Source organism: Exophiala oligosperma, assembly GCF_000835515.1.
Source record: "Exophiala oligosperma strain CBS 72588 unplaced genomic scaffold supercont1.61, whole genome shotgun sequence".
NCBI lineage: Eukaryota > Fungi > Ascomycota > Eurotiomycetes > Chaetothyriales > Herpotrichiellaceae > Exophiala > Exophiala oligosperma.
In genome coordinates, this window is record NW_015622878.1 from 1 (window position 1) to 25,516 (window position 25,516).

The following is a 25,516-nucleotide window of genomic DNA, read 5'->3' on the forward strand; positions in this document are numbered from 1 at the left end:
TTGTTATTCTTCATCCCTGCCGGTACCCCCGAGCCTGTTTCATTGGTCCGCTCAAGTCGGAGCCTTTCCGAAGCCAGATGGTAGACTAGCCAAATAGCAGCGGTGGCGTCGAAAGCAGACTTTCCGAAGTACCTCGTCCGAAGACATTCTCCTCAGCTTCTGAGCCAGGTGCCAAGTATCAGGCCAACGGACAGCTCCATGGCAGGCCATTTCAAGGAAGCTTTAAAGCCCAAGGGACTCAATGGTTCAACTGGAGGTTCAACTGGATGTTCGAATCACCAAGACGAATGGCCACCGGCACCCGCACACTTCTCACTGGAGGATCCCCAAGTAGCAGGCTTTCATAGGCCAACGAGATTCGAGGGTGATATAGGCAATCTCGAAGTTTTTGGGGAAATCCCAAAGGGAATCAATGGCACATTCTACCGGGTGATGCCTGAGCCTCAATTTCCCTCCTTCACTGGAAATGATGTGGTACGTTCTATTTGGACCTTGGCATTTGTCTGGGATGCCTGATCAATCACTTACCGAGGTTAGTGGTTTAACGGCGACGGTAACATCAGCGCATTTCGCATCTCTAACGGCCACGTTGATTTTAAGCAACGCTATGTTCGGACCGAGAAGTTTGTACGAGAAGCAAAGGCAAGGAGAGCTCTTCTAGGTTGGCCTTTACCCTCGTAAGAGATGGAAATAACCTGAGGGCTAACCCCGCATACAGGAAAGTATAGAAACAGATATACAGATTTGGTCGACTTCAAAGTCCGGTCGACGGCTAATACCAACATTGTATTTTGGAACGGTAAACTCCTAGCGCTCAAGGAAGACTCACCTCCCTATGCAATGGATCCCGATACCCTCGAGACCCTCGGTCTGTATGACTTTGACGGGCAATTGCCTTGTCTAACTTTCACGGCCCATCCGAAGTTTGACCCAGTCAGTCGTGAGATGGTGTGCTTTGGCTATGAGGCTCAGGGGGACGCAACGAACGACATCTGTTACTATACCTTCGACAAGGATGGGAAATTGGGAGAGCTAGTGTGGCTCGTCTCTCCCATTTGTGGCATGATCCATGACTTCGCCGTCACGGAAAACTACGTAAGACTGGCGTTTTCTTTCCCTTTGCCTTCCCAATGTCGTCCTAACAGAATATTCATAGGTCCTCTTTCCCATTATTTCCCTCACATGCGACCTGGAACGCCTCAAGAATGGTGGAGAGCACTGGCAATGGGACTACAGTATCCCCATGTACATTGGAGTCCTGCCTCGGAGACAAGCCAAGGGAAGTGATGTCAAGGTAAACCATCTTCAGCCCTCGGCTCAGCTTGGAGGGGCCCGTGGCGAATAAACAGTCGCTAACTCTGTCAGTGGTTTCGTGCACCTCCTGGTTTCGCCGGACACACAGCCAACGCGTTCGAAGAGCACGGTAAGATTCACCTTCACATGACATATGCACCCGACAATGTCTTCTTCTGGTGGCCAGACAAGAACGGGAAGGGCCCGAGGCCTGGGGAGACCGAATCGCTCCTATGCAAGTTTGAGATTGACTACAGGAGCGACAACCTGGAGCTCGGCATGCCCGAGTATTTCATCAAGGAGGAAGAAACCGAATTCCCCAGAATCGACGATCGCTTAGCCATGGCTCGCCATTCGCGAATCTTTGTTTGCGTCATGGATAAGACGGCCGGCACGGATTTTCCGTTTATCCTTCCTCGTATGGGAGGTAAGTAAGATCCATCGGATCTGATCACCTCCATCAAGCCCTCTTGGGTGTTACATGGTCGACTGCTGATCAATGATGCTTGATTGTAGCTGGGTATCCGTTGTTCAACGGCCTTGCTTCCTTCGATGTCGATACTAAAGAGTACAAAAAGTATTTCGCGGGTCCTCGGAAGTTCTGTCAAGAATGCGTCTTCGTGCCGCGTAGTCCCAACGCTCTCGAGGGAGACGGCTACCTGATTGCACTGCTGAACAACTATGACGAAATGTGCAGTGAAATGGTAATTATGGATACAAGAACAATGGCCCAGATTGCTCTGATAAAGTTGCCTGTTCGTCTCCGGGCGGGACTCCATGGAAACTGGGTGGATAGCAGCGATATTGATGGCCATCCACAGGCAATTCCAGTAGCAGAATGAAGGATGTGTAAACGAAACGATGTGGACTGATGCTGGCAGACGGGCAATTTTTCGTCGCGGCGTCGAGAAAAAGCCCAACTAGCCTTATCCGTACAGGAACTCAAAGTTGGAGCTGAAGAGGCCTTCAAACAGATTGAGGTCTGTGTCTGTAACACCCGGCCCATGGCCTAGAGTGAAAGAGCCGGAATCCTTCGGAGGTAGCCAGCTCAGATCGATGTCTCCGCTAGAGGTACAGCTCGACGTTAATTGGTCGACTTCAATTTGCTCTCTCTTGTTACTGCCGTCTTCAGTAATGGATGCTTGGGCGATTGAGTAGTATATTTTAAGCAAGCGTTGTAGACATTCGCGACACTGTTTGATCATTGGACTGCCTCCGTCAAGTTGAGCCAATAGTGTAACAGCGTCATTCAGACTAGAATGGAGAGACGTGGTGGCTTTGAGCGAGAGCAATTCATTGAAGGACGGTTCCATTGAGGCCAGGAGGACGCCCAAGATCATGAGGGAGGCATTGAAAGCTTGGTTCATTAGCCCGGGCTTAGGAGAGGCAAGGATTGAACAAACTCACTGTAATAGGTCGTGAACCACCATGCTCCCAGTAAATTCGTTTGCCTATTGATCTCTTTGACGATGCTTGTTCCCACTTGAATTGCGTCTCTACAAGTATCCATACAGCTTCTCAAAGAAAGAAAGCCTGTCCCTTTGAGCAGAGTCAGCTCCAGGCTGGTTGAATCACTATTGAAATCCCAAAGCTTCTGTAATATTGGGCGATGAAGAAGGATACAGGCACCAGAGTATCGAAAGGACAGGGCCACTTGGAGTCTGCGTGTCTCGAGAGGCTGGTGTCTAGTGTACTGCTTCTCAAGTCCTTCGCCGGGACGCAGAGCTCGAGGCACATTCCCATGCCACTCGGAAAGTTTGTATGAGAGATTAAAGGTTTCCGTCAACGTCTCAGCGCAGCTTAGGGGTGGAGGGGATCCGACATTATCATAGTATAGTCTCTTCGTGATGTCGCGTATGATGAATGACAGTGATCTGTTCAGCGTGAGATCAGCTCGTGGTGCTATATTTCCGGGGAACGGTGAAGAGTCATTTACAACATAGCCCGGTAATAGGACAGGCTCGTAGCCATCACCGAGGGGCTCCTGGCAACGGACGGAGGTAAATCGGTGATCTTGCTTGGGGTGCTCGCCTTCCACAAGGACTCTGCCACTAAGGGTGGTCGACCAAACTTGACACTAAATATCCTAGACCCCAAAAATTAGTTTAGGGTAGACGAATAAGGCGAGAATGGGAGGTCACCCACGCATCGTTTATGAGACACATATACCAAGTTCGTCTCCGCATCTCTTGGTCCAAAGGCGTTAGATGAGAGCAAGACTCAGTGGAGCACAGATCGAGCTGCAGGGCGGACTTAACAGCCAGGCCGTGGAATGTCCATACACGCGAAGAGTGCGATGAGCCTTGCAGGTACGCACAAATCGAACAGAAGAGTTGGACTGCATGATGTTAAGTTATTAGAACACTGGGACTGATTAGGCAGATGTAGGGCGTATCATACCATGTTCCAGGCTAGTCGGGCCCAAGATGACTTCCGGCACCGCCAAAGCCAAGGCATTTTGGAAGAAGTTTTCGGAACGTTCAGCTGACTCTGTGCTAGGGGACATTGCTGTCTGAGTTAGGTAGACGTGGGCCAAAATCATGTAAAGCAAGGACAGCCATGATTTTCGAACGTTCCTGAAACATTGCGTACGCCCTCGCTCGAAAACAGCAATGAATGATTCTTCATGCAAGAAGGGCATGAACAGCGCCACGGTTGCAAAGTACTCCTGTATTATGTCCATGGCATCCGGTGGAATATCAAGGATAGTAGCTTGGCAAGATTTCGGCCAGGATAGGGCGCCGGAAAGGCCCGGTTCAGGCCCAGGAACGTTCGAAGACGTAGCAGAAGACGGACAACGATGATAAGGTTTTAGCAGATCTCTTGAGTTACCGCAACCAGCCGAATTGGCCAGAGCCTGGGTGATGCGGAGCAGGAAAGCGATGTTGGACGATGCCCCGAAGTGTGCAGAATCATCCTGGCTGTCGCTTGAGCGAATAGTCCCAATACCGTCCACGGAGTCTTCGAAGACGTCGCAAGGAGGCATGTCCTCTTGCGGACTTATAGAGGGCCCGGTAGACGGATTATGCGGTAAATGACACCTGTGCATGGATGAAGGCTCGATAGGAAGCTGAGGTGGGTTGCGTGTGTAAGTCCACTGGACATGTTCTAGCTTTTCCTCAATGGCTTTCAGCCGGTCCAGGACTTGAAATTTTTCCCTGAACGCCAGTTAGGTCTTGGAATCCCTGGGGAGAATAGGAGCGTGGTGTCTTGGTCACGTACCCGGACGAGGAGTTTGACTTGCGAACAATCGTTTCTTCGTATACACACATAGCCTTCGTTTCAGTACATCGCATGCAGCTTGGACGCCCACCATCGCACTGTTTGTCCTTGGTCAGTCTTGTAGGCACATTTGAGACAGCTTAACCCTTTTGATGCCCATAGATTTCAGATAGAGAACAAAGTGCTGGACATGTGAGCGGTAGTCTTCTAGTTATATCTGGACCATTTTATTGATAATTGGCCTTCTGACCGATAACATCGGATTAAGCTATATACTCTGGCCCATTTGGACTGCCGTCAATAACCTGGTACCGACCGCCAGTTCGGGCATAAGATGTAGGTAGACAGAGGTCCTGTGTTTGCTCCACAGGCCAGGGGTGGAATTCTAGGAAAAAAAAAACTCCTGGCCGCCACGACCTAGGGCGCTCTTCGGCCACGCTGTCTCAGCTACCACATCGTTTTGGCCACTGATTGGATCACTCTGTTCGCGCATCACGTGGTATTCGTTCAAGTTTGTTCAGGAGTGCTCGAGTTTTGCGATTGACTGCTTTGGAAAGTGGCTTTTTCGGCAGAATGGACAACTTCTACGATTGCCTTGTAGACGCGCCTCATGTGTAATTTTTGCAGCTCAGAGAGCTCATGGAACCTTGTTGAAGTAAGATGGTCTTCAATACACGATAAGCAACCTTTCAAGATTTGAGCATCTGACACCGCTGTTTCCGCCGATGGGTCGAGTAAGAGGTGACAGAAGAGTCAATACCGCAGACATGGGATAAAAGAGGACAACCCTGGAGGGAAGAGGAAACATTAGTGGTGATATTACAATCCCACGAGAGTAAAAGAGAGGTTTACTCCTATTGCTCACGGGTACTGGAAACCTAGAAATGGGGAAAAGACCGAAAGTGGACATACCAGAAGTGTTTGGGAATGAAAAAGGGCTCACCAAGATGCAGGTTGGATAGCTGGCAGCGACTACTTCTTAGCGCGACATCTATGCTTGAACGCAGGCCTTCCTCGACTCGGTGCTTATGACTCCAGTTCTTGCATCGACTACTCGCTTGGTGAATTGTCGTCACGCAGTGATAGTACTCCAGCCGAATAACGAAAGCTGAAATATTCCTTGGCGTATCCTCTGGCCGAGCTGATGCCCTTTTAGGAAATGATGAGAGTGTTGGTCTGCAACGGACTGGAAGTGACAATCTCCAGACCTCCAGCATATTGTCAAGCTCTCGGATGTTTTTCAATATGTCGCTGTCAGAATTATGTGAAGACTGGGGCGAATAGAGCTTTTCGTAAGCCTTTGATTTGATCATACTAAGGCGGAGGTCGCCTGGAAGTCGCCATCTTCCGTCATGACCGCGAGATATCTGATTCAAGTAATACACTGGAAAGGTGAGATCGCATGAGGTGTCGTTGATGATAGGTGGTCGCCCGGTACGGAATGTGATCTCTTTGTCTAATGTGTAGCAGATCCAAAATAGATCCCGTCGATGGAGCCTTTTGCGCGCTTCGAGATTCAAAGATCCACTCGGCGCGCCATCGATCTCAAGGCCAGGATATAAGTGAGCGCCCAGCATGAACAAAGATTTAGACGCAAGGGATATGATGATGTCTGTTCTGTGGATATTACCGCATGTGAACTGGTAGACCCCCTAAATGTCAAAGAGACAAGTTAACATTTCCAAGAGGAGTAGTCACATTAGACGAGATCGCATGGAGTCTGATGCCACACTGGGGGATCAAGATCTTACCATCATCATAAGTGCATCGACAACCTTGCTGCTAGCCCTTGCACTGAAGAGGTCAGGTATGAGTAATTGGCAGGCAATGTCGTATCGCTCAACATTCAGAGAAGTTGCAGGCTCATCTCCGGAGTCGCCGACCAAATACGCCAAGGCCAAATAAGCAAATATAGATGCTTTTGCTGGCAATGCTTCATACGAGCCTGGATTATTGTACGCTTCTTCCATAGTGGTGGCAAACAGCGAAGAGTCGATCAACGGGAACGCATCGGCAAACTCTGAGCTTTGATGTTTCTCCAAAGAGCGTTCTAGAACGTAGCGAGGGGGCAGATCTGTAAGCGTTAGACGGAGGAGAGATTCAGGGCGATAGTCGTGATCTTGATTCAGCCACAGAGGGCCAGGGACATTATAGTTGTTCGTCTCCAACCTATCTTCTTCACTTCGAACGACAATCCATCTCTGACCCCCACGTGATAGAAAAGGCACGCCATGAAAAAGGTTGATGTCCCCGAGTTTATAGGACGCCAGGTATATCAGAGCGGGAGTTGAGTTATCGGGCCCACGTTGATGGAACTGTTCTGCTGGCTCCGGATTGCAGGTAACTTGCGGGACCGGCCCTATTGCAAAGGTCAGCTCTGCATCTACCCCTACGGAGAGAAGACGTACAGGTTCGCATTTTCAAATTCTTGATCAAGATGTCTTCCATTCGTTCAAGACGCTGAACGAGGCTAGACTCGCCGAGTCTGTTGTTACGACCTGATGTTAGTAACATGAATGGCATTGAATGCCTATGATGAGCCTTCTCACTCTGATCGCTTCTCTTTCCGTCTGGGGCCACATGCCCTTTTGATCTCACAAATAATATTGTGATGTCGACACCAGTCACATGGGACTGTGGTACTATCACACTTGATCTTCAGACCTCAGCAATGTCCTGTACTGTAAGACCACAAGTAGAGAGGCCATGTTCTTGTAATTGATCTATCTTTACCTTTCTATGATGGCATGCATCACATGCACGGAGACGTACTCGCGTAGCTCGAGTGCCACCACTGCCGAATGCGGGCGAGCGGATGTTCACCAGCGGTGATCCCGGTTGTGGATTCATAGGATGGGCGGGACCTGACGCTCCGGGAACCCAGGTGAGCGTCACAGGTAAGGTGAGGAGTGAGCCGGAGGTCCGCAATATTGAACGCGGCATGCATCTAGCAAGGATGGAAGTGCGTATGAACGCTGAACCCGGCGGCAGTTACGCGTATGTAGGCATCCAAACCAGAGAGAAGGCAAGAATCCAGAAATTTCATCGGCGATTTGGAGTGGCGGAAGATTTTGGTGGCCGCAGAGAAAAAGAGTGTTAGTAACGGAACAATTGATCAAAGAAATGGGCTGTAACGGCTAGCGTTGATACAATATTTACCACCGTGGTTCTCTGGCCGGTTTTAAATGAGAATAAAGGAGTCAAGTCTTACAAACACGAATGCAGATCAGGTCCCAACCTGAGCCCCAAGTAGACCTAGTTCAATACATTGGTCGTCATCACGACACGGCCTTAGAGAATCTGAGTTGAAGAATGATCAGCAAACACGTCCCAACCACGAGAGAAAAACTACTCTCGCTGACATAAGCAGAGTTGGAAGGAAATCGGGTTCATGATCTTCCGAGGGCGATGTCTCTCATCAAGACCAATTAAATGAAGCGGAGTCGGCGATTGACACTACCGATGGCGCAAAAGGCTTGTTATTAAGCGGCATCGGAATTTCTTGTGGACCGAATGCCAACAGAAGAGTTCATACCATTGCCCGTCAACTACATACAGTATCTGTGATGTACATACGGAGTACTCCGTAGACAAATGGCGAATGCATCCACCGCGTCCTCATCCCACTCTCAAAGATAACATGCCGCACAGGCCCGAAACACAGGTCGATATTTTGTTGTTCGACTGGAATAATGTACGATCTGAGACACTTCATGATCAGCTTCTAGGAGCAGCCGGCTCGGTCAAGATCGCATATATCTCTGGAATGTCGTGATGTAGTTCTCACTTTCTGCATCGTCGTCCTCTTCCGCAGGATCCTGCTCGTAGCGTTCGAATTCAGAGATCACAACCCAACATGGAGCGATTAAAGTCGAACGCCTCGCGGGCGTCCACATCCTCAGCACCTCGAGTTCAAGCGCAGCATGGAGGATTCTTGTGGCAGACAGTGACACGTCAGTCGACGTACTCTACACACGAGGACGACAGAGAAACATACGATATCGATGAGGATTACACCGAAAATGATCCGTATGATGCCACATGGAATATCACCGGTGAAGTCAAGCATTGGAACAATCAAGATGTGGCGAGCGGCCTCAAGCCACGCAAGCTCAGGCTTACGTCGAGAAATCTGAATGTCTATGGTGAAGGCGCAGGCACAGTTGTCCACGAAAATATTATGCCCCTCTTCAACATCGCGGCTCAGTTATCAGACTCCAAACAGAAGAAACTAAGCATTCAGAGGAAGACCATCCTCAGTAACAGTCACGGTTGCGTGAAGCCTGGCGAGATGCTGCTGGTAGTTTGCCGGCCCGGCTCAGGATGCACGACACTTCTCAACGTGCTTTGCCAATCGCCGGCACGGTTACGCAGCAATTGAAGGCGATATTTTCTATGGCTCCGTGAACTACACAGAATCGAAGAAATATCGAAGCCAGATCGTCATGAATGCCGAAGAAGAACTCCATTTCCCGTCGTTGACGGTCGGACAGACCATGGATTTTGCTACACGGATGAAGATTTCCGCTCAACGGGCTCAAGATCTCCATAGTCCACTAGACTTTAACAAGGGGTTCAAATACTTCCTTCTTCGGTCAATGGGTATCGAACACACCCACGATACAAAGGTTGGCAATGAATATGTACGCGGTGTGTCTGGTGGCGAGTGTAAGCGTGTCTCGATCATTGAAACTTTGGCCACCCGTGGAAGTGTCTATTGTAGGGACAATAGCACGCGAGGTCTTGACGCCAGTACTGCACTTGAGTGGACAAAAGCTATTAGGGCCATGACAGACGTTCTGGGTCTTACTACAGTTGTGACTCTACCAAGCCGGAAACGGGATCTTCAGTCTCTTTGACAAAGTCCTGATCTTGGACGAGGGCAAGGAGATATATTACGGTCCTAAGGGGAGAATCACGACCGTTCATGGAAGGGCTGAGTTTTATCTGTGAAGACTCGGCCAACGTTGGCGACTTTCTCACTGGTGTAACGGCCCCAACGGACAGAGTGGTTAAGCAAGAGTTCGAGCACTTTCCGAGGACAGGATCAGCGATTCAGAAGATTTATGACAACTCAGAGACCAGGAAACGGATGCAAGCTGAATACAATTATCCGGATACTGCTGTCGCAAAAGAGAACAGCGTCGCTCGCCGCCCAAGTCATGACCTGTATCGTTCGACAATATCAGATTATATGGGGCGACAAAGCTACGTCCGCCATCAAACAGATCACTTCCATAGTCCAAGCTTTCATCGCAGGGTCCCTCTTCTACAACGCTCCGAACAACTCGGCGGGGCTCTCTTCTTTGCCTTGCTGTATAACGCTCTCGTCGCCATGAGCGAGACAACAGACTCGTTTACTGGAAGACCTGTGCTTGCCAAGCACAAACAGTTTGCCTTCTACCACCCGGCGGCCTTCTGCATTGCGCAGATAACGGCGGACCTCCCGATCCTCTTCGTTCAAGTCACCTGCTTCTCTGTGATACTATACTGGATGGTTGCCTTGAAAGCGACAGCAGGCGCATTTTTTATTTTTTTGGCTCCTCGTCTACTCGGTCAACATATGCATGACGGCATTCTTCCGGTTGGTCGGAGCCGCTTTCAACACCTTCGACGCCGCGTCCAAAGTATCTGGGCTCGCCGTAGCAGCGCTTGTCACCTACATTGGCTACGAAATCCCGAAGCCTCACATGCACCCATGGTTTGTCTGGATCTATTGGATCAATCCCATGGCATACGGTCTTGAAAGCCTGGCTGCCAATGAATTCCATCTCCGGCATATACCATGCATGACCTAGTGGAACAGGGTATGACACTACATACGCGGCTTGCACTGGAATAGGTGGTGCCCTGCCAGGTGCCAACTTTGTCACTGGCGACCAATATCTCGATTCTCTGTCGTACTCGCACTCTCATCTGTGGAGAAACCTCGGAATCGTCTGGCGTGGTGGGCGCTGTTCGCGTTTTCAACGGTGTTTTCCACTAGTAGATGGAAGTTCACCAGTGGCGGAGGAGTGCTTCTTGTCCCTCGTGAGTACAAGTCTAAAAGCAAACTTCTCAGCCAAGACGAAGAATCTCGACTCCCAGAAAAGATGCAGGAGAGCAGCGCAAGTTCCGCGAGGACTGAAGAGCAGCATACCGCTGAGAAAGGCCCAAACGATCAAGCAGATGGTCTAATGAGAAATAAGTCAGCTTTTACCTGGAAGAATCTGTGTTATACTGTCAACACGCCCACTGGTGAACGTCAACTACTCGACAATGAGCATGGCTGGATCAAGCCTGGCAAATCAGGAGCGCTGATGGGTTCATCTGGTGCTGGGAAAGCACGCTAATGGACGTCCTCGCGCAACGAAAAACCGAAGGTAGAATCTAGGGCAGCGTTCTGGTGGACGGTAGGGAGCTTCTGGTATCGTTTCAGCGCTCGGCCGGCTATCGCGAGCAGCTTGATGTTCACGAGGCCTACTCGACGGTGCGCGAGGCTTTGGAATTTTCTGCACTCCTTCGCCAACCTCGAGATGTCCCCACCGAAGAAAAGCTAAGGTACGTTGACACGGTGATTGACCTGCCTGAGTTACATGACCTTGAGAACTCGCTCATCGGTCGGGTTGGTGCCGGTCTCTTGGTTGAACAGCGTAAGCGCGTTACGATCGGGGTTGAGTTGGTCCCTAAGCCCAACATCCTCATCTTCCTTGATGAACCCACCTCGGGGCTACGGCCAAGCTGCTTTCAACACGTTGCGATTCCTCAAAAAGCTCGCTGCTGGTGGTCAAGCTGTTCTCTGCACCATCCATCAGCCATCCGCGCAGCACTTTGCTCGGTTCGACACTCTCTTACTGCTGGCCAAAGGCGGAAAGACAGTCTATGTTGGAGAGATTGGTGACAATGCCATTAACATCAAGGATTATTTTGGTCGCAACGGTGCGCCTTGTTCTCCCGATGCAAATCCTGCCGAACATATGATTGATGTTGTATCTGGATCTCTGTCAAAGGGCAGAGACTGGAACGACGTCTGGCTTAAGCCTCCTGAGTACACTGCGATGATCCAAGAGCTTGATCACATTGTGGAATATGCCGCTTCGAAACCTCCGGGAACTGTTGTTGATGGCCACAAGTTTGCCATTCCCCTATGGGAACAGATCAAGCTAGTTACGCATCGCATGAACGTTTCTTTGTATCGTAACAACGACTACACGACCAACAAAGTCGCACTTCATGTTTGCGTGGCACTCTCCAGCGGTTTTACTTTTTGGATGATTGGGAAGTCCGTCGCCGACTTGCCGCTTACCCTGTTCGTCCAGTTTTCTTTTTGTCTTCGTGGCTCCCGGCGTGATCGTGCAGCTTCAACCTCTTTCCATTGAGCGCAGAGATCTGTATGAAGCGCGGGAGAAGAAGAGCAAGATGTACCACTGGGCACCTTTCGTTACTGGCCTCATCGTCTCGGAACTGCCTTATCTTGGTGTCTGTGCAGTCTTGTACTATGTCTGCTATTACTACACTGCAGGTCTGCCGTCAGCTTCGAACAAAGCCGGCGCGGTCTTCTTTGTTATGTTGATGTACGAATTCCTGTACACAGGTATCGGCCAATTCGTCGCGGCCTATGCACCCAATGCCGTGTTTGCCTCGTAGGTCAACCCGCCGTTGATTGGCGTCCTGGTTTCATTCTGCGGTGTCTTAGTCCCTTACGCCCAAATTCAAACATTCTGGCGGTATTGGCTCTATTATCTCAACCCCTTCTCCTATCTCATGGGTGGGTTGTTTGTCTGCAAGGAGCCGGAGTTCGCTATTTTTGACACACCCGATGGACAAACATGCCAACAATATCTGCCTGACTTCATGCATGGTATGGGGTTCAGGATGAATCTCACAAGCCCAGGTGCGACTAGTGGATGCCGCGTCTGTCAATACGGCCGTGGTAGTGACTACCTTTACAACATTAACTTGAAGGATTACTACTACGGTTGGAGAGACAACGCGATTGTGGTGATTTTCGTCATCAGCAGCTACGCTTTGGTGTATGGGATGATGAAGCTGAGGACAAGAGCGACGAAGAAGGCTGAATAGACAGCTCTGAATTCCGGAGATGTGATGTTCATTGTACACCGGAGTTATCGTGGGGCTTATAGAACGGATTGGCCCGGTATCAAACTCTATACATATCTATCGTCTTATACACTAGTTAGGTATTTTGTATTTTGTTAATGTTCTTGTGGCAATGATTCTGAGAGGCAATTTCAAATTCCAACAGCAACAAGGCCGTTCAACCTCTAGAGCGGAGCCTCGTTTTGACGGTTGTAGTAATGAGAAATGATGCCATGTGAATATCGCAGCTTGTGTTGTTGGCCCCTTAATGTAGGGATTTAAGAGACCTAGATGATAGATGTTGTTCAACGTTCCTGAGACAAGCTCGATGAAGCAGCGCCTTGAGATTATGGAGGAGCTTTACTGAAAATTTACCGCGGGAGTTGCAAGCAAAGATGTCGCCACTTGAAGTACAGTTCTGGGCAAAACACGAACAGGCCGGCAGGGAAGCGAGGTGGCGAGCCAACCATCTCTTATATGAGCCGATGGTGAGTTGATCATCGTACGATTCCGGACCACGGAGATCTCAATTGAACTCAAACATCGAGGTCTCCCAAGAACGGATAGATCGAAACGCTACCAGGCAAATACGTACTGTACAGTGACTCTAGCGGAGTGCGGATATTAGGGAATTCAGTGGGTCAATGTCGCTCACTGAGGCATTCCTGGGAAACGACTACTCCGCTGTAACAGTTAACGGATGTCTCTAAGTCTTGACCGTACGCTTCGAAGCCCGCGAGGGGTGTGATATCGTGGATTTCTAGTCGATGAGAACCCACGGTGGTACAAGTAGTCAGTATAACAAGTGAAAGCTATAGCGTGGAGCAGTGGCCCTGTGCGAATTGGTTGGTGGCAGGAAGTACCCCACCGCGAACAGAAATCACCGGCTGAAGATGCTCCACTCCAGAATTCATTTCCGAACCTCCTTGCAACGAAAGATTGCAGCGGTTTTGCAAATTGAAGGTAGTAAGAGAGCATCTCCGATGCATCCCTCTGGCTGGTGTGGAAAAGTTTCAGAGAGGCGGTGGTAATGCTACTAGTAATGGGTGTCTTACAGTACAGTACCCACCCACGAAGTCATGGCCAAAATGCCGTAAGTCGTCTTGGAAGAAGCATGGTTGCCAGGAGCATACAGTATCTATGGCTGTAACACTTTCGTTGAGGAAGGACCAGGCAGTAATTCGAGCCATAGTCCTAGTAGTTCGGTCAACTGACGCCTCATCCAATACACCTTGATTATTCAGCACTCAGTAAGAGATACAATGTACCGTACTAGTAGGAGTAGCCGCGCCCACAATCCCGCACTGGCAAAATCCCTTGGTCACTCTTAACTGCATCGCTCGCGACTAGTCCTGCATGGTGATACAGTAAACATGCCCAAGCTCAGAAAGTGCCGATTTCAAACTCAAGAGACGACGAATGACTTCTCGACGCTGCTCAGCAAGTTGAGAGCGGGTAATCACCTCGATCAGTGCTGTTATGCCAGCGCCGGCATGCGGCATGGCGGTAATGAAGCTCCTTCGACGATTGAATCAGGATCGTGACACTTCGAATATCTTCGCCAATTGGAGCCCACCCTCTAGACAAAGGTCGTAGGAGTTGACGGCACGAGGTTCTTGGGTGTTCTAAATGTATTGAAGGCCGCTGTTGTGTGGGTTAGACTGACCTATAAAAGGCCGATACAGCATGGTTCGAATGGCGTGGTACTGCTGACTTGGATAGATTGTCAGTTTGACGGACTGGATCATTGCATGACGGCATCTTTGTACGGTTTGGTTCAGTTTGAGGATCGGGACCTTCCTGAAGGAGGAAGAAATTCGCTATCACCTTCTGGACGTTTTCTGGCTCCCAGTTCATTTCGATCTCTCCAAGCAGAACCAGCATTGCCATGTTGGAGGATGTGTTGACATCACTTGTCCGACTCGTATGGCTGTCACTGACCTTACTGGCAATATTCATAAGCGACTTGGCTGAGTCATAGATAATTTGCTGTTGTGATATTTTCTGGCCGTTACTACTAGGACTGGTCCAGCATAGGATCGAACTGAATGAGTTTGCGCCTTTCAAGTCACTCTTTTTCACACAGATCGGACGGACGAAGAAGAGTGGCCAGCATCTGAAACTTGATCAGTATGCCATTTGCTCGTCAATTGAACTAGCCGACTTCGAGCCTTCCTCGTCAAACATCTCACACGCAATAGAAAGTTTCTCGCGAACCTCGGTCCCCTAGGTGCTGAGACCGAGTAAAATGCTGCCTATGTTGAGCCCTAGGTCGAAGAACAAGCGATATGCCATGCCAGCATACATCCAGCTCATCATGTCTCTTCCAGCGCCGCATTCGAAGTCACTAGGAAGTAATAACGCTTGAATTGATCGACGTCTACCACCCCTCTCCAGTTCCGGGTCGACCAGTAGTTTTGCCTGCCGGTGGAAGGTCGATACATGGTGAGACCATGAGCTTGATGATGTCTGACCTTTCCTTGTGAACGAATCCAACACTAATGGCCAGCATTTTGCCTGAGCAGTAGTCTTTGCTTTCTAAAGATGCCATTTGCATTTCGTGGAATGTGAGAGAATGAGAGGCTTCCCAAACTGATGTTAGTCTGGAAACTGGACGTCACTTCTGGACTGTTTTGCAGGACGGCCAACAGAAGCCAGTTCAAGAGCAAGAGGAGGGGAAAATGTGGGTGTTACGTTTGGGCTGCGGAACGGGAAAGAAGGGATTCAAGGACCTCGACTCTTCGGTCCATTTGTTCGATCTCGACTTCAGATCGCCTAAATGACCGCATCAGCGTGTTATGTTCCTGGGTTCGACCGCTGCTGCGCAGATTAACTGTCTATTCATGTTCCGATCTCTAAAAACAGTTTGGATTGCGGAAGAGTGCTTAAAATCAATCATGCGCCGTGGGCCTGTGCCCCGCAAATTCTTCCGTGGAGGCTAAGAAACGGGCGCCATACAACAACCTCAGGAAATGTGGGTCAATTACAAAGTCGTCAGATTCTGCCTCATCCGTTTACGAAGTCAAAGCGATGGTCAAACTATGCCTTTCAACAGGTCACGCGTCCAATGTCTTTCTATCTGCAGAAAGACCGATCGGGTTGAGGGAACCTGTCAAAAGTGTAACTTGATTCGAAACATTTTGGACCTCTGCATTCCCTAGTCGAAATTCAATCACGTTGGTCCTCAAGTGGTTGAAGGCAATTTGGTGTAGACTATTCCAACTGCATCAGCGAAATAGTCATACTGAGAGGAGTCCTGCGTCACCCATCCTTTTGTGAGGAAAATATTCATTTCAAATGCACCAGTTTCAGATAAAACCTTGCCATCACAGCGTCTTTTTCTGGCGGTCCAGAAGCCGAACCAGTTTGCGGAACGGAGCGGCTCATTGACGCCAGGCCAGGCCACTTTACCCGAGATGCCAGCAATTATCTTTCCGCACCATAAGTTTTCTGTTCTGCATAACGATCTGGCCATAACCTCGGTCAACCTTCACCATAATCTTGACAATTAGTAGTGTTAGTGAGACAGCGGATTCAAGGTCATCCAAATGGCGAGAACTCAACATCCTGGTATATGATTTGCCCCTCACATTAAGCTATCAAGAACCTGAAACTCATGAATCCAATAGAAGTCCATGTCGCTGTACTGATAGTGGGCGCAGGCCCTGCAGGAGCCACCGGTGCGCTGCTCCTAGGCCGGTATGGGATATCCTCGCTTGTCATTTCCCACACAAGACAACAGCAAATACTCCGCGAGCCCATATCTTCAATCAGAGGCCAATGGAGGTCCTCAGAGATGCGGCATTAGAAGACAAAGCATTGAGTGTAGCCACTTCGGGCGAATACATGATGCATACGACCTGGCAATGTTCGCTTGCAGGGGAAGAAATCGCTCGGTTGTACTCCTGGGGAAATGACCACCAGCAAAAAGGAGATTATCAAAGGGCAAGCCCTTGCTCGATGACTGATGTACCTCAAAGCGTCCTAGAGCCCATCTTGGTGGAAGCAGCAACCGAATCAGGTGCCGAGTTCCGGTTCAATACTGAATTTGTGGCTCAAGAGCCCATCGACGGTGGGCGAATCAGAGCAACTGTGCGCAATCGAGCTTCCGGTGACAAGTTTCATGTTCTTTCTCGATATCTTCTTGGTTGCGACGGAGCGAGAAGTGCCGTTTTTGCCAGTACCGGCATCCCTATCATTGGAAAGCAACTCAACAATGCTTTCAACGTCCACATCGAATCAGATCTCTCCAACTACTTCAAAGCTCGTCCCGGCGGCTTGAGTTAGATATTGAATTCCGATGCGCCAGCATGGTCAGCCGTAGGGAATTCTAGGACAATCAGGCCTTGGAACGAATGGGTTGTCTCCATGCATCCTTTACTCAACGGTGCAGACGAAGCTTTCGAACCCTCGGACGAAGACATTTTAGCAAGGCTCCACCAAATGATCGGTGGCAGCACAGTGCCTATTAAAATCAAGTCATGTTTCAGGTAAGAAAATGTCCATTGCCCCTTGCTGCGGTAATTCTCAGACAAGATAACACGTGTTCGTGCTTCTAGGTGGACGATTAACGATCAGGTGGCTGAATCGTGGCAGTAGGGCAACGTTATATGCTTTGGCGATGCCACGCACCGCCATCCACCTATCAACGGTCTGGGGAGCAACACCTGCATTTCCGACGCTTTCAATATTGCATGGAAATTAGCATACGTCCTTAAAGGCCAGGCTTCTTCGGCAATCCTAGACACAATCACCCCAGATAGAAAACCTGTGGCAGTTGGTGTTGTCCGCCGAGCCAACGAAGGCATGGTCGCTCACAGAGATCTATGGCAGGTTATCGGTCTCGTCAAAGAGGAACAAGACCGCTTCTTCGAAGTTCGAGCTCAAGCATCTGCAGATGGCAAAAGTTTACGACAAAATTTGGACGCTGCCATTGAAAAGATCACCAATGAGGTCCAGGCGTTAGGAATTCAAATGAATCAAAGCTACGTGAATTCGGCATTGACCAAAATCGAAAATGTTGACATCCATCCCACTTTTGCGGACCCAAATCCCATCAAACATCTGCTGGTCTCGACTTTCCCAGGATACCACCTCCCCCATATTTGGCTCTGCGAGCCAGGTAAGAAAGAGCGCCTGTCTACCCTTGATCTTGCTGGACATGGCGTGTTCACGCTGCTTACGGGCATCGGAGGCGACAAGTGGAAAGTCACTGCTGCAGAGCTTACCCACAGAAGTAAGTTGATCTTGAATGCATTCTCTATCGGCTATCGGCAAGACTACGCTGATATGTATCGTGACTGGCCTAAAATACGTGAGGTGGATGAGGATGGAGCTATTCTCGTTCGACCCGATCATTTTATTGCATAGAGGTGTGCAAATATGGTTGACCAGCCGTTTGAGAAGTTGAGGTCTGTGAAAGAGAGTATCTTGGGCATTGACATAGATTAAGGATTGTATCTTTGAATTTTACAAATCTGACACGAATTTGATCAACTTCCTCCACACATAATTTCGTCCCTCAACATTGGAAGGGATAAATGCTCACCTTCAACAACACTGCATGTGTTTAGGGGTTTGTTCCGAACTTGGTGCCATGCGCAAAGGTTGGCCAGAACATTGTTTCCCCAGAAAATCCAACGCTTACTAAACAATTACCTGAGAAGCATTAGCAGGCTTCTGGAGTCCAAACTACATCTTCGCTAGCGAGCTCTAGGTTTCAACGTCTCATTCTGCAACAGCTCAATCCAATACCCATCTAGGTCCAGCATGAATGCCATGTGGTTCATCAAGGTTTCGTTCAACCGCTTCGGCCAGCGGACATTCGGTCTCTCGAAATGGGCGCAAGCTGCATCAAGATCGTTGACCAAACCCCTTCGAATCCGAGTTTCCATCATAATAAGAACAGCCAGCTTTGTTCTCCGAACCTTCGAAAGTGGAGACAAAGCCTTGTGACTTAGGTGTGGCTTTGAGATTGTTCTCTCATAACCAAGAATGTAGTTGGTGGACTCATCTTCTAATTGTTCTCGGTGTCAACCAAGACCATTGCCAGTACCTCTTGACAGAATTCCAAGCTGGAGACAGGGTCCTTGATTCTCAGCATATTTTAATGTACTCTACATCCATTTTGCTGGAATTGGGTAAATTTGCTGACCAATCGGACGCAGTATCCATAGGCGTCGGAGATTGTTGCTATTTGTCAGTGCTGGGCATCGCCGGGAAGTCTCAGGGATGAGACACCGACCTCCTTTTAGTTTCTGGCAGAGTGCCTCAACATTCTCCACCAGTATCGAGACGTGCCCGTATCCTATGTAAGGTTCTCGTTTCCATTTGAGTACTTTACACCCCTCATCAGTCTCAGTGCCATAGTGATGCATAAGTTCAGTGACTCCAGAGCGATCGGCGTCGTGAAGGCCGCTTGAAGGACTATCGGGCTGGTCATACGTCATGTAAATAGAGTAAAACCCTTCGTGCATAATAACAAGCTGATCGATCTTTGCAAGACCCAGCAGCTCGTAAAATTCCACTTTTAAAACCATTAGTTCCCAACATCGGCTTCAACATTGCAAATTTCCATCTCTCCCTTGATGTTTTGGAGTCTTTGACTCTGATTATCATATCGTTGAGACAAGGCAAGTCAAAATTACTTTAGCATCGGAAATAAGGGGTTCAATACACGGATCATTTTATATGTGGACAAGTCTGAAGCTGTACTGCCATTTTGGCAAGATTCGTATGGTCCTCTAGAAGGTGCGCGGAAATCTACTTCTCGTATACGGTCTTCTCATGACTATCGAATACTTCTTAGTCGCCGCCACTGGGTTTAAGGTGTCCGAGTTCTTTGCTCTGATGGAGGTCTACGGCACGAAAGGTGTTAGCCTCCTTCCCTTACGGATCCTGGATGGTACTACCAGTAACGCAAAATTGACTCGGAATTGCAGATTTGGCTCAAACGTGGTTTCGGCGCATGGCTCCGCTATCTTGCAGTCGCAGACTCAATCTGTGCACATAGCACTCTCCCTAGTAGCTCCGATCATCGATGGCAGTGCGAGGACCATTTCCGTCAAGGGGACTGCTGAAAACTGAGCACACTTTGGACGTCCACATACGGCTCGCTGACTCAGTGTTTGCAGCCAGTTGTTCAAATTGGTACCATGACAAACTTGGACGCAATGTCGCAAATTGGCCTCGCCACGCGCAACGTACTGGAGGCTCACATTACTTCCCCAAGGGAATAAAGTTCATCACGATCGCTGGTTCGAAGTGGGGCTGTCTAAACACCATAACGAGGTTGGCTGGACAGATATCCAAAACATCTTTGGCTTGCAGGGCTTCTCCTCGTGGTGACATCATGACGGCTGATCCAAGTTCTTTGTCTTTGCTTGGAACCATCTCTTCGATCCGGCAGATGTTAGCTGTTATGGGTATCGTGTCAGTTGCCCTTCGACAAGACTCTCTTCTCTGATAGCATTGCTCTTCTTACTCTTAGGGCAGTAGCTCTCGAATACACTCCGGAAAGCTTAGGAAGGGGCCAATACTCCCTTGAGGACGGACGGGCCGAAGATACCGCAACTGGGGCGGCAATTAGGACCTTACAGAGCTTACGGCATTTTGTACTTCTACAGTAAGTCCGCTAGTATTCTACGAATGCTCAACGCAATTTACAGATAGCCAAACGGTGATCCTCATGCCGAGCAGCGAGTTACTTTCCTCGGACGATGGCGTGGAAACAATCTAGCTACTAGTAATGCGCCAAACAGCTTGCGGAGCAATGGCCTCCGAGCAATTTCTTCAGTGTAAAGGCACACTGAGTCGTCATTGAATGAGACGTGGCAGAAAGTTGGGAATCTCGGTTCAGAGTTTCTGCCATTATTGGATCCGTATCAATTGCAGCAGTAGTCAGCCCCAGTGTCGTAATGCACTTTGTCAAAGGGTGGCTTTGCGCTGAGCCAGCCGGCCTTAGCAGACCCGACAGTTCGATGCCTGAATGCGGCATCCGCCTTGTTCATCTTAAGTGTGGCCGCGCCATGCACTGCCGCCGCAGCATCTGCCAGCAATTGGACCTGGCAACACTTTTCCAAGCTCAGAAACCAGTAGGTAGCCTCCTCGATGGTCTTTCCGACGGTTAAGAGCCCGTGGTTCTGCAAGAGTGCGGCTTTCTTGTTTCCAAGAGCTTGAGCAATGACTTCTCCCTCTTCTTTTGCCAATACCACTCCGTTAAACTATGAGTAAAAAACATGGTCCTTATCGACGTCGTTTGTTAGCCAAAGACAATCCAGTCTGGCCGGAGGGGTTCATCCAGAGACTAGATGAACACTTACCTCGTAGAAGGCACAAATGTCCTGAGTGATGCAGTCGATTGGCTTTCCAAGTGCACAGAAAGAGCGACCGTAGGTGTTGTGACTATGCGCTGCGCAGATAACATCGGTCGAGCGGCGTGGATGGCAGAATGGATCATGAACGCTGCTACGTTCAACAGTTTATGTTCTCCGCCGCCAATGATTGTTGCCGTCATGGTCGACCTGGATAAGATCCGATGCTTTGATGAGAGAAAATGATAGTCCAAATGGAATTGACCCAGAAAGTATTCTGTTCAACTGGGTCACGGCAGGTGATGTGGCCCGCGACACCCTCGTCGAAGCCGTATTTCCCAAAGATGCGAAATGCTGCAGCGAGACGGTTCTTCAGGTACTTTCGTTCTTCGTTCTTGTCTTTGAATGTCGGTGCATGCATAAACTCTTGCTTTGCCGCCGTCTCTTCTTGCGAGGAGAACTCACCCTCGGCAGAGAGCGTTCCATGACTCGGTTGCGTACTAGTAGCTGTTAGTGTAGCCATTGGGCTGTTGTGTGAGACTGCGGTATTCAAATGCTGATAGCCGCTGTGTCTGGACAATGGCCTGGCACTAGGGCTTTTGGTTCCAAACAGTTTGCTACGTAGTAGTAATACGAGTCTTCGGAATCATATCAGCGGATGCATTTTGCAAGGCGCCGAATTTCTGAAATGAGCGAGATAAAATTTCGTCCACGCGGGGACGCGGATGGAATTCAAGATTTTAGTATCCTCGGAACGGCGGGCGCGGACTTTAGAAAGAGGAAACGGTTGGCGAGTCCTGTTTCCGAGTTCGGTCTTGTGGGCTTCGAGGGGCATTCTGTCGGGGGTGGTACTCCTCTACCCTTGTAATAGGGAGTGCGCAAATAAAAGTCCCTATGTTATTCAGGTACTCGACTACTATTCGGACGTTGTCGAGAATGCTTAGGCGGATTTTCGTACTACTCGTCTAGTACCTTCGTCGAGAAGTACCAGTAGCAGTCCATAATTCCAATTTCAATTTCAACCTTACAGTACTGAGGCATCTGCATTTCATCTGCGTATGCAGTTTCCACTCGTTGAGATGCAGGATCCAGAAACTGGTACTGTAAACCAACGCTGCGATACCTACTAAGTGAGCCGCCGCTTACCGCCCCTATCTTTTCGGAACGCCCTCCCAAGCCTCTTCTCATCCTGCCCCGCTGATCCCGTCAAGTGGATGACCTTCAATCATGGGCTGAGCGCTCCCGCTATCAACCAGAGAACGGGCAAGTAGCAAAAACATATCTTGCTTGAGCCGAAATTCCGGCCTATCATTGTACGGTATGGATACATTCTGCGCATTTGCTAATGCTCGAATGCTTTTGGATAGATGACCGTCGTCATCGTGTTGTGCTGCAAACTCAAACAGGCTCTTCCAGGACCTGGTCTTTTTCTAAGGGACATGGGACAAGGCGTAGGTGAGCTCCGGTTCTGGACAACCAATTCCAGCATATAAAGCAATGATGACCCTTCCGAGATATTCAACTAGGCGAGCAACACCCGTCGGAGGGAAAGCTGGATGTTCGAGGAAGGCAGGGAAATGAACAGTGGGGGTCAGCCCATGGAGAGTGAAGAAGTCGAAACGATTCTCGTAGGGAGGTCTCTGCGCACTGCAAAAAATGTAGGCTATAGGAATAGTATGTGGTCAAGATGCTGTCAGTGATCAGGGTGCGGCTGTCACACTTACCTGCTGTATTAGCAAGTTCCGATGACTTCATGCCAACCTCATCTTCTTTCACCCGCCATCCTGCTGCAATTTCGATAATCTCTTTTCCACCTTACGGTATCACCCCGTCCCGGATTTGGTCTCGAGAAATAAAGAATTTCTCGCCATCTTTCATTTACCTCCACCACTGTTCCCGCATTTCTCCTGACCTCCCTCACTGCTCTTCGCAGGCTGTCACATGTCACTCGAAGAGCCTGCGCGTCTTCCTGGTACGTAGTCCGCGACCACCAGGATCAGCCGATCCGGGAGTCTGACCACTGCGGCCGTCATGTCAGGCGACTCGATCCGCACCTGCTCCGCCTCCACCTCTATGTTGATCCATAGCATGCTCCGGATCCTCCGTGCATGAGGTTCCTGGATCGCGAGGACCGGCATGTCTGGTACTTTCTCGTCATTCATTAGACTGTCGTGTATCTCGCCTTGCTTTCTCACATTCAGCTGCATCATATGGAACACTCTACTCATGATGAGACGGGTAGAGTCTTCGGCAGTTTCGGCTGAACGATTCGTGTGGATCTCCGCACGGAACACACTTTACGACGGTCGCGGTGCATTCGCTGTGGCAATGTCCACCACCGGCGCATCTCGCGCACCTTTGTGTATTTCCGCAAGTGAACAACGACACTGCTCGGGGCAAGGACGGCGTTCGAATATCACAGTGTAGCCAGATTCTCCTGCCACGTGAAAGAAACTTTCCCTCAGGAGGCGTCTTGCGTCGCTGTCCTTCGTCACGTATACTACCATAGAGCCATATGCCTTGGGTGCCGTTCTCTTGCTCAGCCATCTTATCTTCGCGACTGTCGTTCCATTTTCTTGGCCAAATGTCTCCGTCGCTCCGGCTCGGATGTCTCCATGTTCGTTCAAAACTGCTAACCGGTTGACATTGTCCACCTTGATCGGGTAGAGTTCGTCCCTCAGTATTCTAACGCCTGGCGCCGCCTTCGTCCCTACTGCCAATTTGACCATGTCATGTTCACTTTCGTCTCTGCACACGATTCTGATGCGGCTCGTGGTTTTCACATCTCTGGTGACTGCGAGGCAGCGCCAACTCTTTGTCCACTACTGGAGCGGACCTCCTTTTCCACGGTTGCCCGGATGGCGCCTGGTGAGGTCTTGTCAACGTCCTATGATACCACCCGGGAGGTGTCGATTGTGCAGTGGAGCGTATCTGCTATGACCAATTGGCTGGGAAGATGTCTTGCGAGACCGTTCGTGCCAGCAGTGGTCACATTGGGTGTCTGGTGCATTGACCCTGGCCCGGTTCGCTTCGCTGCGATGAATGCCCACGACGGTGTAGAGGACAGCAATGCCGATAGTTTATCGACATGGTCTCGGAGTGTGCAGATCTCACCCTTAAGCTCGTTGTTCTGTGCTTTCCTTGTTGTTGTTCTTCCTTCAGCTCCTTCAACTAGAACTGGGCCCCTTGGATCGACCTGCTCTGTTGGTCAATAGTCTTCCTGAGCTCCTTGACCAGCAGAAGCAGTTCCTTCAGGTCGGTTGTGGTATTTTCATTTTCCTCCTCATTCTCATCGTCGCTGTCTTCGACATCTCGAAATTGGAATGGTTGGGAACTCTCAGCCCGCGTCGCTCGGCGCGTGCGTCGTAATGTCTTATTTTCACGAACCTGGGCGGTTGGTGCCGGTGCGCGTTTTCTTCGAGGTGCTCGGGCGTGCTTTGCTGGTGACACAGTGATGGTTGCGTTGTTTGGGGTTCGATTCATCGTTGCTCACAAGGTGCGGCTGCAGCCGGCGTTAAGGACACGTGTCCTCTGCAGGGTCCGCGCTCGCCTTGTTTTCGCGCTCAGATGCGTCTTCTTGAATGGCAGTGTGTTCTTATATGAGTTAATTAAGCTCCAATAATTAACCAGCCTGTGAGGAACTAGCTACTTACGTTCTGTCACTGACCACTTCTTTAGTATTTCCGATCGACCAATCGCGGCTGAACAAGCCAAGAGAAAGATCAACCGAACCGTTCTGCCTATTCGTGGACACCAGCATCGGCCTCGAGTGGTGACAGCTAGCTTAGAATGACAGACCTTGAGAATGACGCTAGAATGACTAGCGGCAAGGGTCCCGGGAAAGAACGAGATTCCATTGTCTGCCCTCAGGGAGGGTCATGTGTGCCTCGTCCCTGGGTGCTCCGGCTGCAAGCCAATAGTTCATTGTCAGACCAGGTGAGCTTCCCCGGTCACGTCATGACACTTGTCATTTTGAAAAAACCGGGACCGGCATTTTCGGTACAATCCTCCGTACCAAGTACCGAGTGGGGAAGTGAGCGATGCACTGTTAGCTGTTGTGGAGCTAGGGGATTGTGGGAAGGTTGTGGGGGGTGATTTCGGGTTGTTGGTCGCTGGTATATGAAATGCGGCGAAGTTTTTGACCGAGAACCCAGCCGAGACCCGGCCGGGCGAGTACGAGTGCTCGTAGCCTTCCGGAGTCGCGGAGAGCGGATGGTGGATGGTAGATGCTGCCCCCCCAGGTTCAAAACCCCGCAGATCACAGTGACCTTCCCTACTGAAAAGATCGGTCAGCTCAACCTTGGGGAAAGTAGCGAGCTATTGTTCCCCCCTTCACACAAGCCCCCTCGCAAAAGATTTGATTCCACTGTCACCCTCATTGTGAACATATTACAGCCACCATGGCCGACCACCCCCGATCCAGCAAGCGCATGCGCGTTCCTGTGGCCTGTCGAAGTTGTCGGGACCGCAAATCTAGGGTATGGGACCCGAAAGACTCGTGGTCTACCGTCGAACCCTACAAGACTGACCAAGGACAAACAGTGCGATGGTGGGCGTCCAAGCTGCATGCGATGTACTGAAACGAAGGCTATGTGTGTATACGAAGAAAC

General features: G+C 49.8%; 14 protein-coding genes across 16 annotated transcripts; 7 read left to right on the forward strand and 7 right to left on the reverse strand.

Moving 5' to 3' along the window:
• Positions 1 to 2,219: 2,219 nt before the first annotated feature.
• PV06_11769 (uncharacterized protein) lies at positions 2,220 to 4,279 on the reverse strand (the record flags this gene model as incomplete). The annotated part of the gene is made up of 5 exons (XM_016413495.1): positions 2,220 to 2,650; positions 2,701 to 3,167; positions 3,230 to 3,379; positions 3,439 to 3,631; positions 3,694 to 4,279. 5 exons carry the CDS (start codon positions 4,277 to 4,279, stop codon positions 2,220 to 2,222), a joined length of 1,827 nt encoding a protein of 608 aa, XP_016256111.1.
• Positions 4,280 to 4,726: 447 nt separating this feature from the next.
• On the reverse strand, positions 4,727 to 7,810 carry PV06_11770. 3 transcript variants are annotated; one of them, XM_016413496.1, is made up of 6 exons: positions 7,249 to 7,810; positions 7,065 to 7,171; positions 6,924 to 7,000; positions 6,267 to 6,874; positions 5,428 to 6,167; positions 4,727 to 5,303 (listed from the first exon to the last, which is right to left on the reverse strand). In XM_016413496.1, exons 1-6 carry the CDS (start codon positions 7,456 to 7,458, stop codon positions 5,183 to 5,185), a joined length of 1,863 nt encoding a protein of 620 aa, XP_016256112.1. In that variant the 5' UTR covers positions 7,459 to 7,810; the 3' UTR covers positions 4,727 to 5,182. The 3 variants fall into 3 exon arrangements, with proteins under 3 accessions (XP_016256112.1, XP_016256113.1, XP_016256114.1); XM_016413497.1 differs by lacking the exon at positions 7,065 to 7,171; XM_016413498.1 differs by having other exon boundaries at positions 7,065 to 7,810.
• A 561-nt stretch (positions 7,811 to 8,371) lies between these two features.
• Positions 8,372 to 8,896, forward strand: PV06_11771 (uncharacterized protein; the record flags this gene model as incomplete). Its single annotated transcript, XM_016413499.1, has 1 exon — positions 8,372 to 8,896. The coding sequence occupies one exon, from the start codon at positions 8,372 to 8,374 to the stop codon at positions 8,894 to 8,896; it is 525 nt and encodes a 174-aa protein (XP_016256115.1).
• A 546-nt stretch (positions 8,897 to 9,442) lies between these two features.
• PV06_11772 (uncharacterized protein) lies at positions 9,443 to 10,261 on the forward strand (the record flags this gene model as incomplete). Its single annotated transcript, XM_016413500.1, has 1 exon — positions 9,443 to 10,261. One exon carries the CDS (start codon positions 9,443 to 9,445, stop codon positions 10,259 to 10,261), a length of 819 nt encoding a protein of 272 aa, XP_016256116.1.
• A 346-nt stretch (positions 10,262 to 10,607) lies between these two features.
• Positions 10,608 to 10,847, forward strand: PV06_11773 (uncharacterized protein; the record flags this gene model as incomplete). The annotated part of the gene is made up of 1 exon (XM_016413501.1): positions 10,608 to 10,847. One exon carries the CDS (start codon positions 10,608 to 10,610, stop codon positions 10,845 to 10,847), a length of 240 nt encoding a protein of 79 aa, XP_016256117.1.
• Positions 10,848 to 11,207: 360 nt separating this feature from the next.
• PV06_11774 (uncharacterized protein) lies at positions 11,208 to 12,141 on the forward strand (the record flags this gene model as incomplete). Its single annotated transcript, XM_016413502.1, has 2 exons — positions 11,208 to 11,803; positions 11,880 to 12,141. 2 exons carry the CDS (start codon positions 11,208 to 11,210, stop codon positions 12,139 to 12,141), a joined length of 858 nt encoding a protein of 285 aa, XP_016256118.1.
• A 4,145-nt stretch (positions 12,142 to 16,286) lies between these two features.
• On the forward strand, positions 16,287 to 16,881 carry PV06_11775 (uncharacterized protein; the record flags this gene model as incomplete). Its single annotated transcript, XM_016413503.1, has 1 exon — positions 16,287 to 16,881. The coding sequence occupies exon 1, from the start codon at positions 16,375 to 16,377 to the stop codon at positions 16,879 to 16,881; it is 507 nt and encodes a 168-aa protein (XP_016256119.1). The 5' UTR covers positions 16,287 to 16,374.
• Positions 16,882 to 17,075: 194 nt separating this feature from the next.
• On the forward strand, positions 17,076 to 17,964 carry PV06_11776 (uncharacterized protein; the record flags this gene model as incomplete). The annotated part of the gene is made up of 2 exons (XM_016413504.1): positions 17,076 to 17,084; positions 17,194 to 17,964. The coding sequence occupies 2 exons, from the start codon at positions 17,076 to 17,078 to the stop codon at positions 17,962 to 17,964; spliced, it is 780 nt and encodes a 259-aa protein (XP_016256120.1).
• Positions 17,965 to 19,380: 1,416 nt separating this feature from the next.
• On the forward strand, positions 19,381 to 19,680 carry PV06_11777 (uncharacterized protein; the record flags this gene model as incomplete). The annotated part of the gene is made up of 1 exon (XM_016413505.1): positions 19,381 to 19,680. The coding sequence occupies one exon, from the start codon at positions 19,381 to 19,383 to the stop codon at positions 19,678 to 19,680; it is 300 nt and encodes a 99-aa protein (XP_016256121.1).
• A 797-nt stretch (positions 19,681 to 20,477) lies between these two features.
• On the reverse strand, positions 20,478 to 21,429 carry PV06_11778 (uncharacterized protein; the record flags this gene model as incomplete). The annotated part of the gene is made up of 3 exons (XM_016413506.1): positions 20,478 to 20,816; positions 20,930 to 21,133; positions 21,172 to 21,429. The coding sequence occupies 3 exons, from the start codon at positions 21,427 to 21,429 to the stop codon at positions 20,478 to 20,480; spliced, it is 801 nt and encodes a 266-aa protein (XP_016256122.1).
• A 907-nt stretch (positions 21,430 to 22,336) lies between these two features.
• Positions 22,337 to 22,661, reverse strand: PV06_11779 (uncharacterized protein; the record flags this gene model as incomplete). Its single annotated transcript, XM_016413507.1, has 2 exons — positions 22,337 to 22,569; positions 22,631 to 22,661. 2 exons carry the CDS (start codon positions 22,659 to 22,661, stop codon positions 22,337 to 22,339), a joined length of 264 nt encoding a protein of 87 aa, XP_016256123.1.
• A 182-nt stretch (positions 22,662 to 22,843) lies between these two features.
• On the reverse strand, positions 22,844 to 23,134 carry PV06_11780 (uncharacterized protein; the record flags this gene model as incomplete). The annotated part of the gene is made up of 1 exon (XM_016413508.1): positions 22,844 to 23,134. One exon carries the CDS (start codon positions 23,132 to 23,134, stop codon positions 22,844 to 22,846), a length of 291 nt encoding a protein of 96 aa, XP_016256124.1.
• A 69-nt stretch (positions 23,135 to 23,203) lies between these two features.
• Positions 23,204 to 23,635, reverse strand: PV06_11781 (uncharacterized protein; the record flags this gene model as incomplete). Its single annotated transcript, XM_016413509.1, has 1 exon — positions 23,204 to 23,635. The coding sequence occupies one exon, from the start codon at positions 23,633 to 23,635 to the stop codon at positions 23,204 to 23,206; it is 432 nt and encodes a 143-aa protein (XP_016256125.1).
• Positions 23,636 to 24,077: 442 nt separating this feature from the next.
• Positions 24,078 to 24,389, reverse strand: PV06_11782 (uncharacterized protein; the record flags this gene model as incomplete). The annotated part of the gene is made up of 1 exon (XM_016413510.1): positions 24,078 to 24,389. One exon carries the CDS (start codon positions 24,387 to 24,389, stop codon positions 24,078 to 24,080), a length of 312 nt encoding a protein of 103 aa, XP_016256126.1.
• Between the last annotated feature and the right edge of the window lie 1,127 nt (positions 24,390 to 25,516).

Bases quoted from the DNA above. Each gene is read 5' to 3' on its own strand.
- PV06_11770 (XM_016413496.1), bottom strand. From the start codon at position 7,458: ATGCCGCGTTCAATATTGCGGACCTCCGGCTCACTCCTCACCTTACCT. The intron at 7,172-7,248 runs GTAAAGATAGAT...TGAGGTCTGAAG, and splicing joins ATGCATGCCATCATAGAAAG to ATCAAGTGTGATAGTACCAC. The intron at 7,001-7,064 runs GTGAGAAGGCTC...TCGTAACAACAG, and splicing joins CGGAAAGAGAAGCGATCAGA to ACTCGGCGAGTCTAGCCTCG.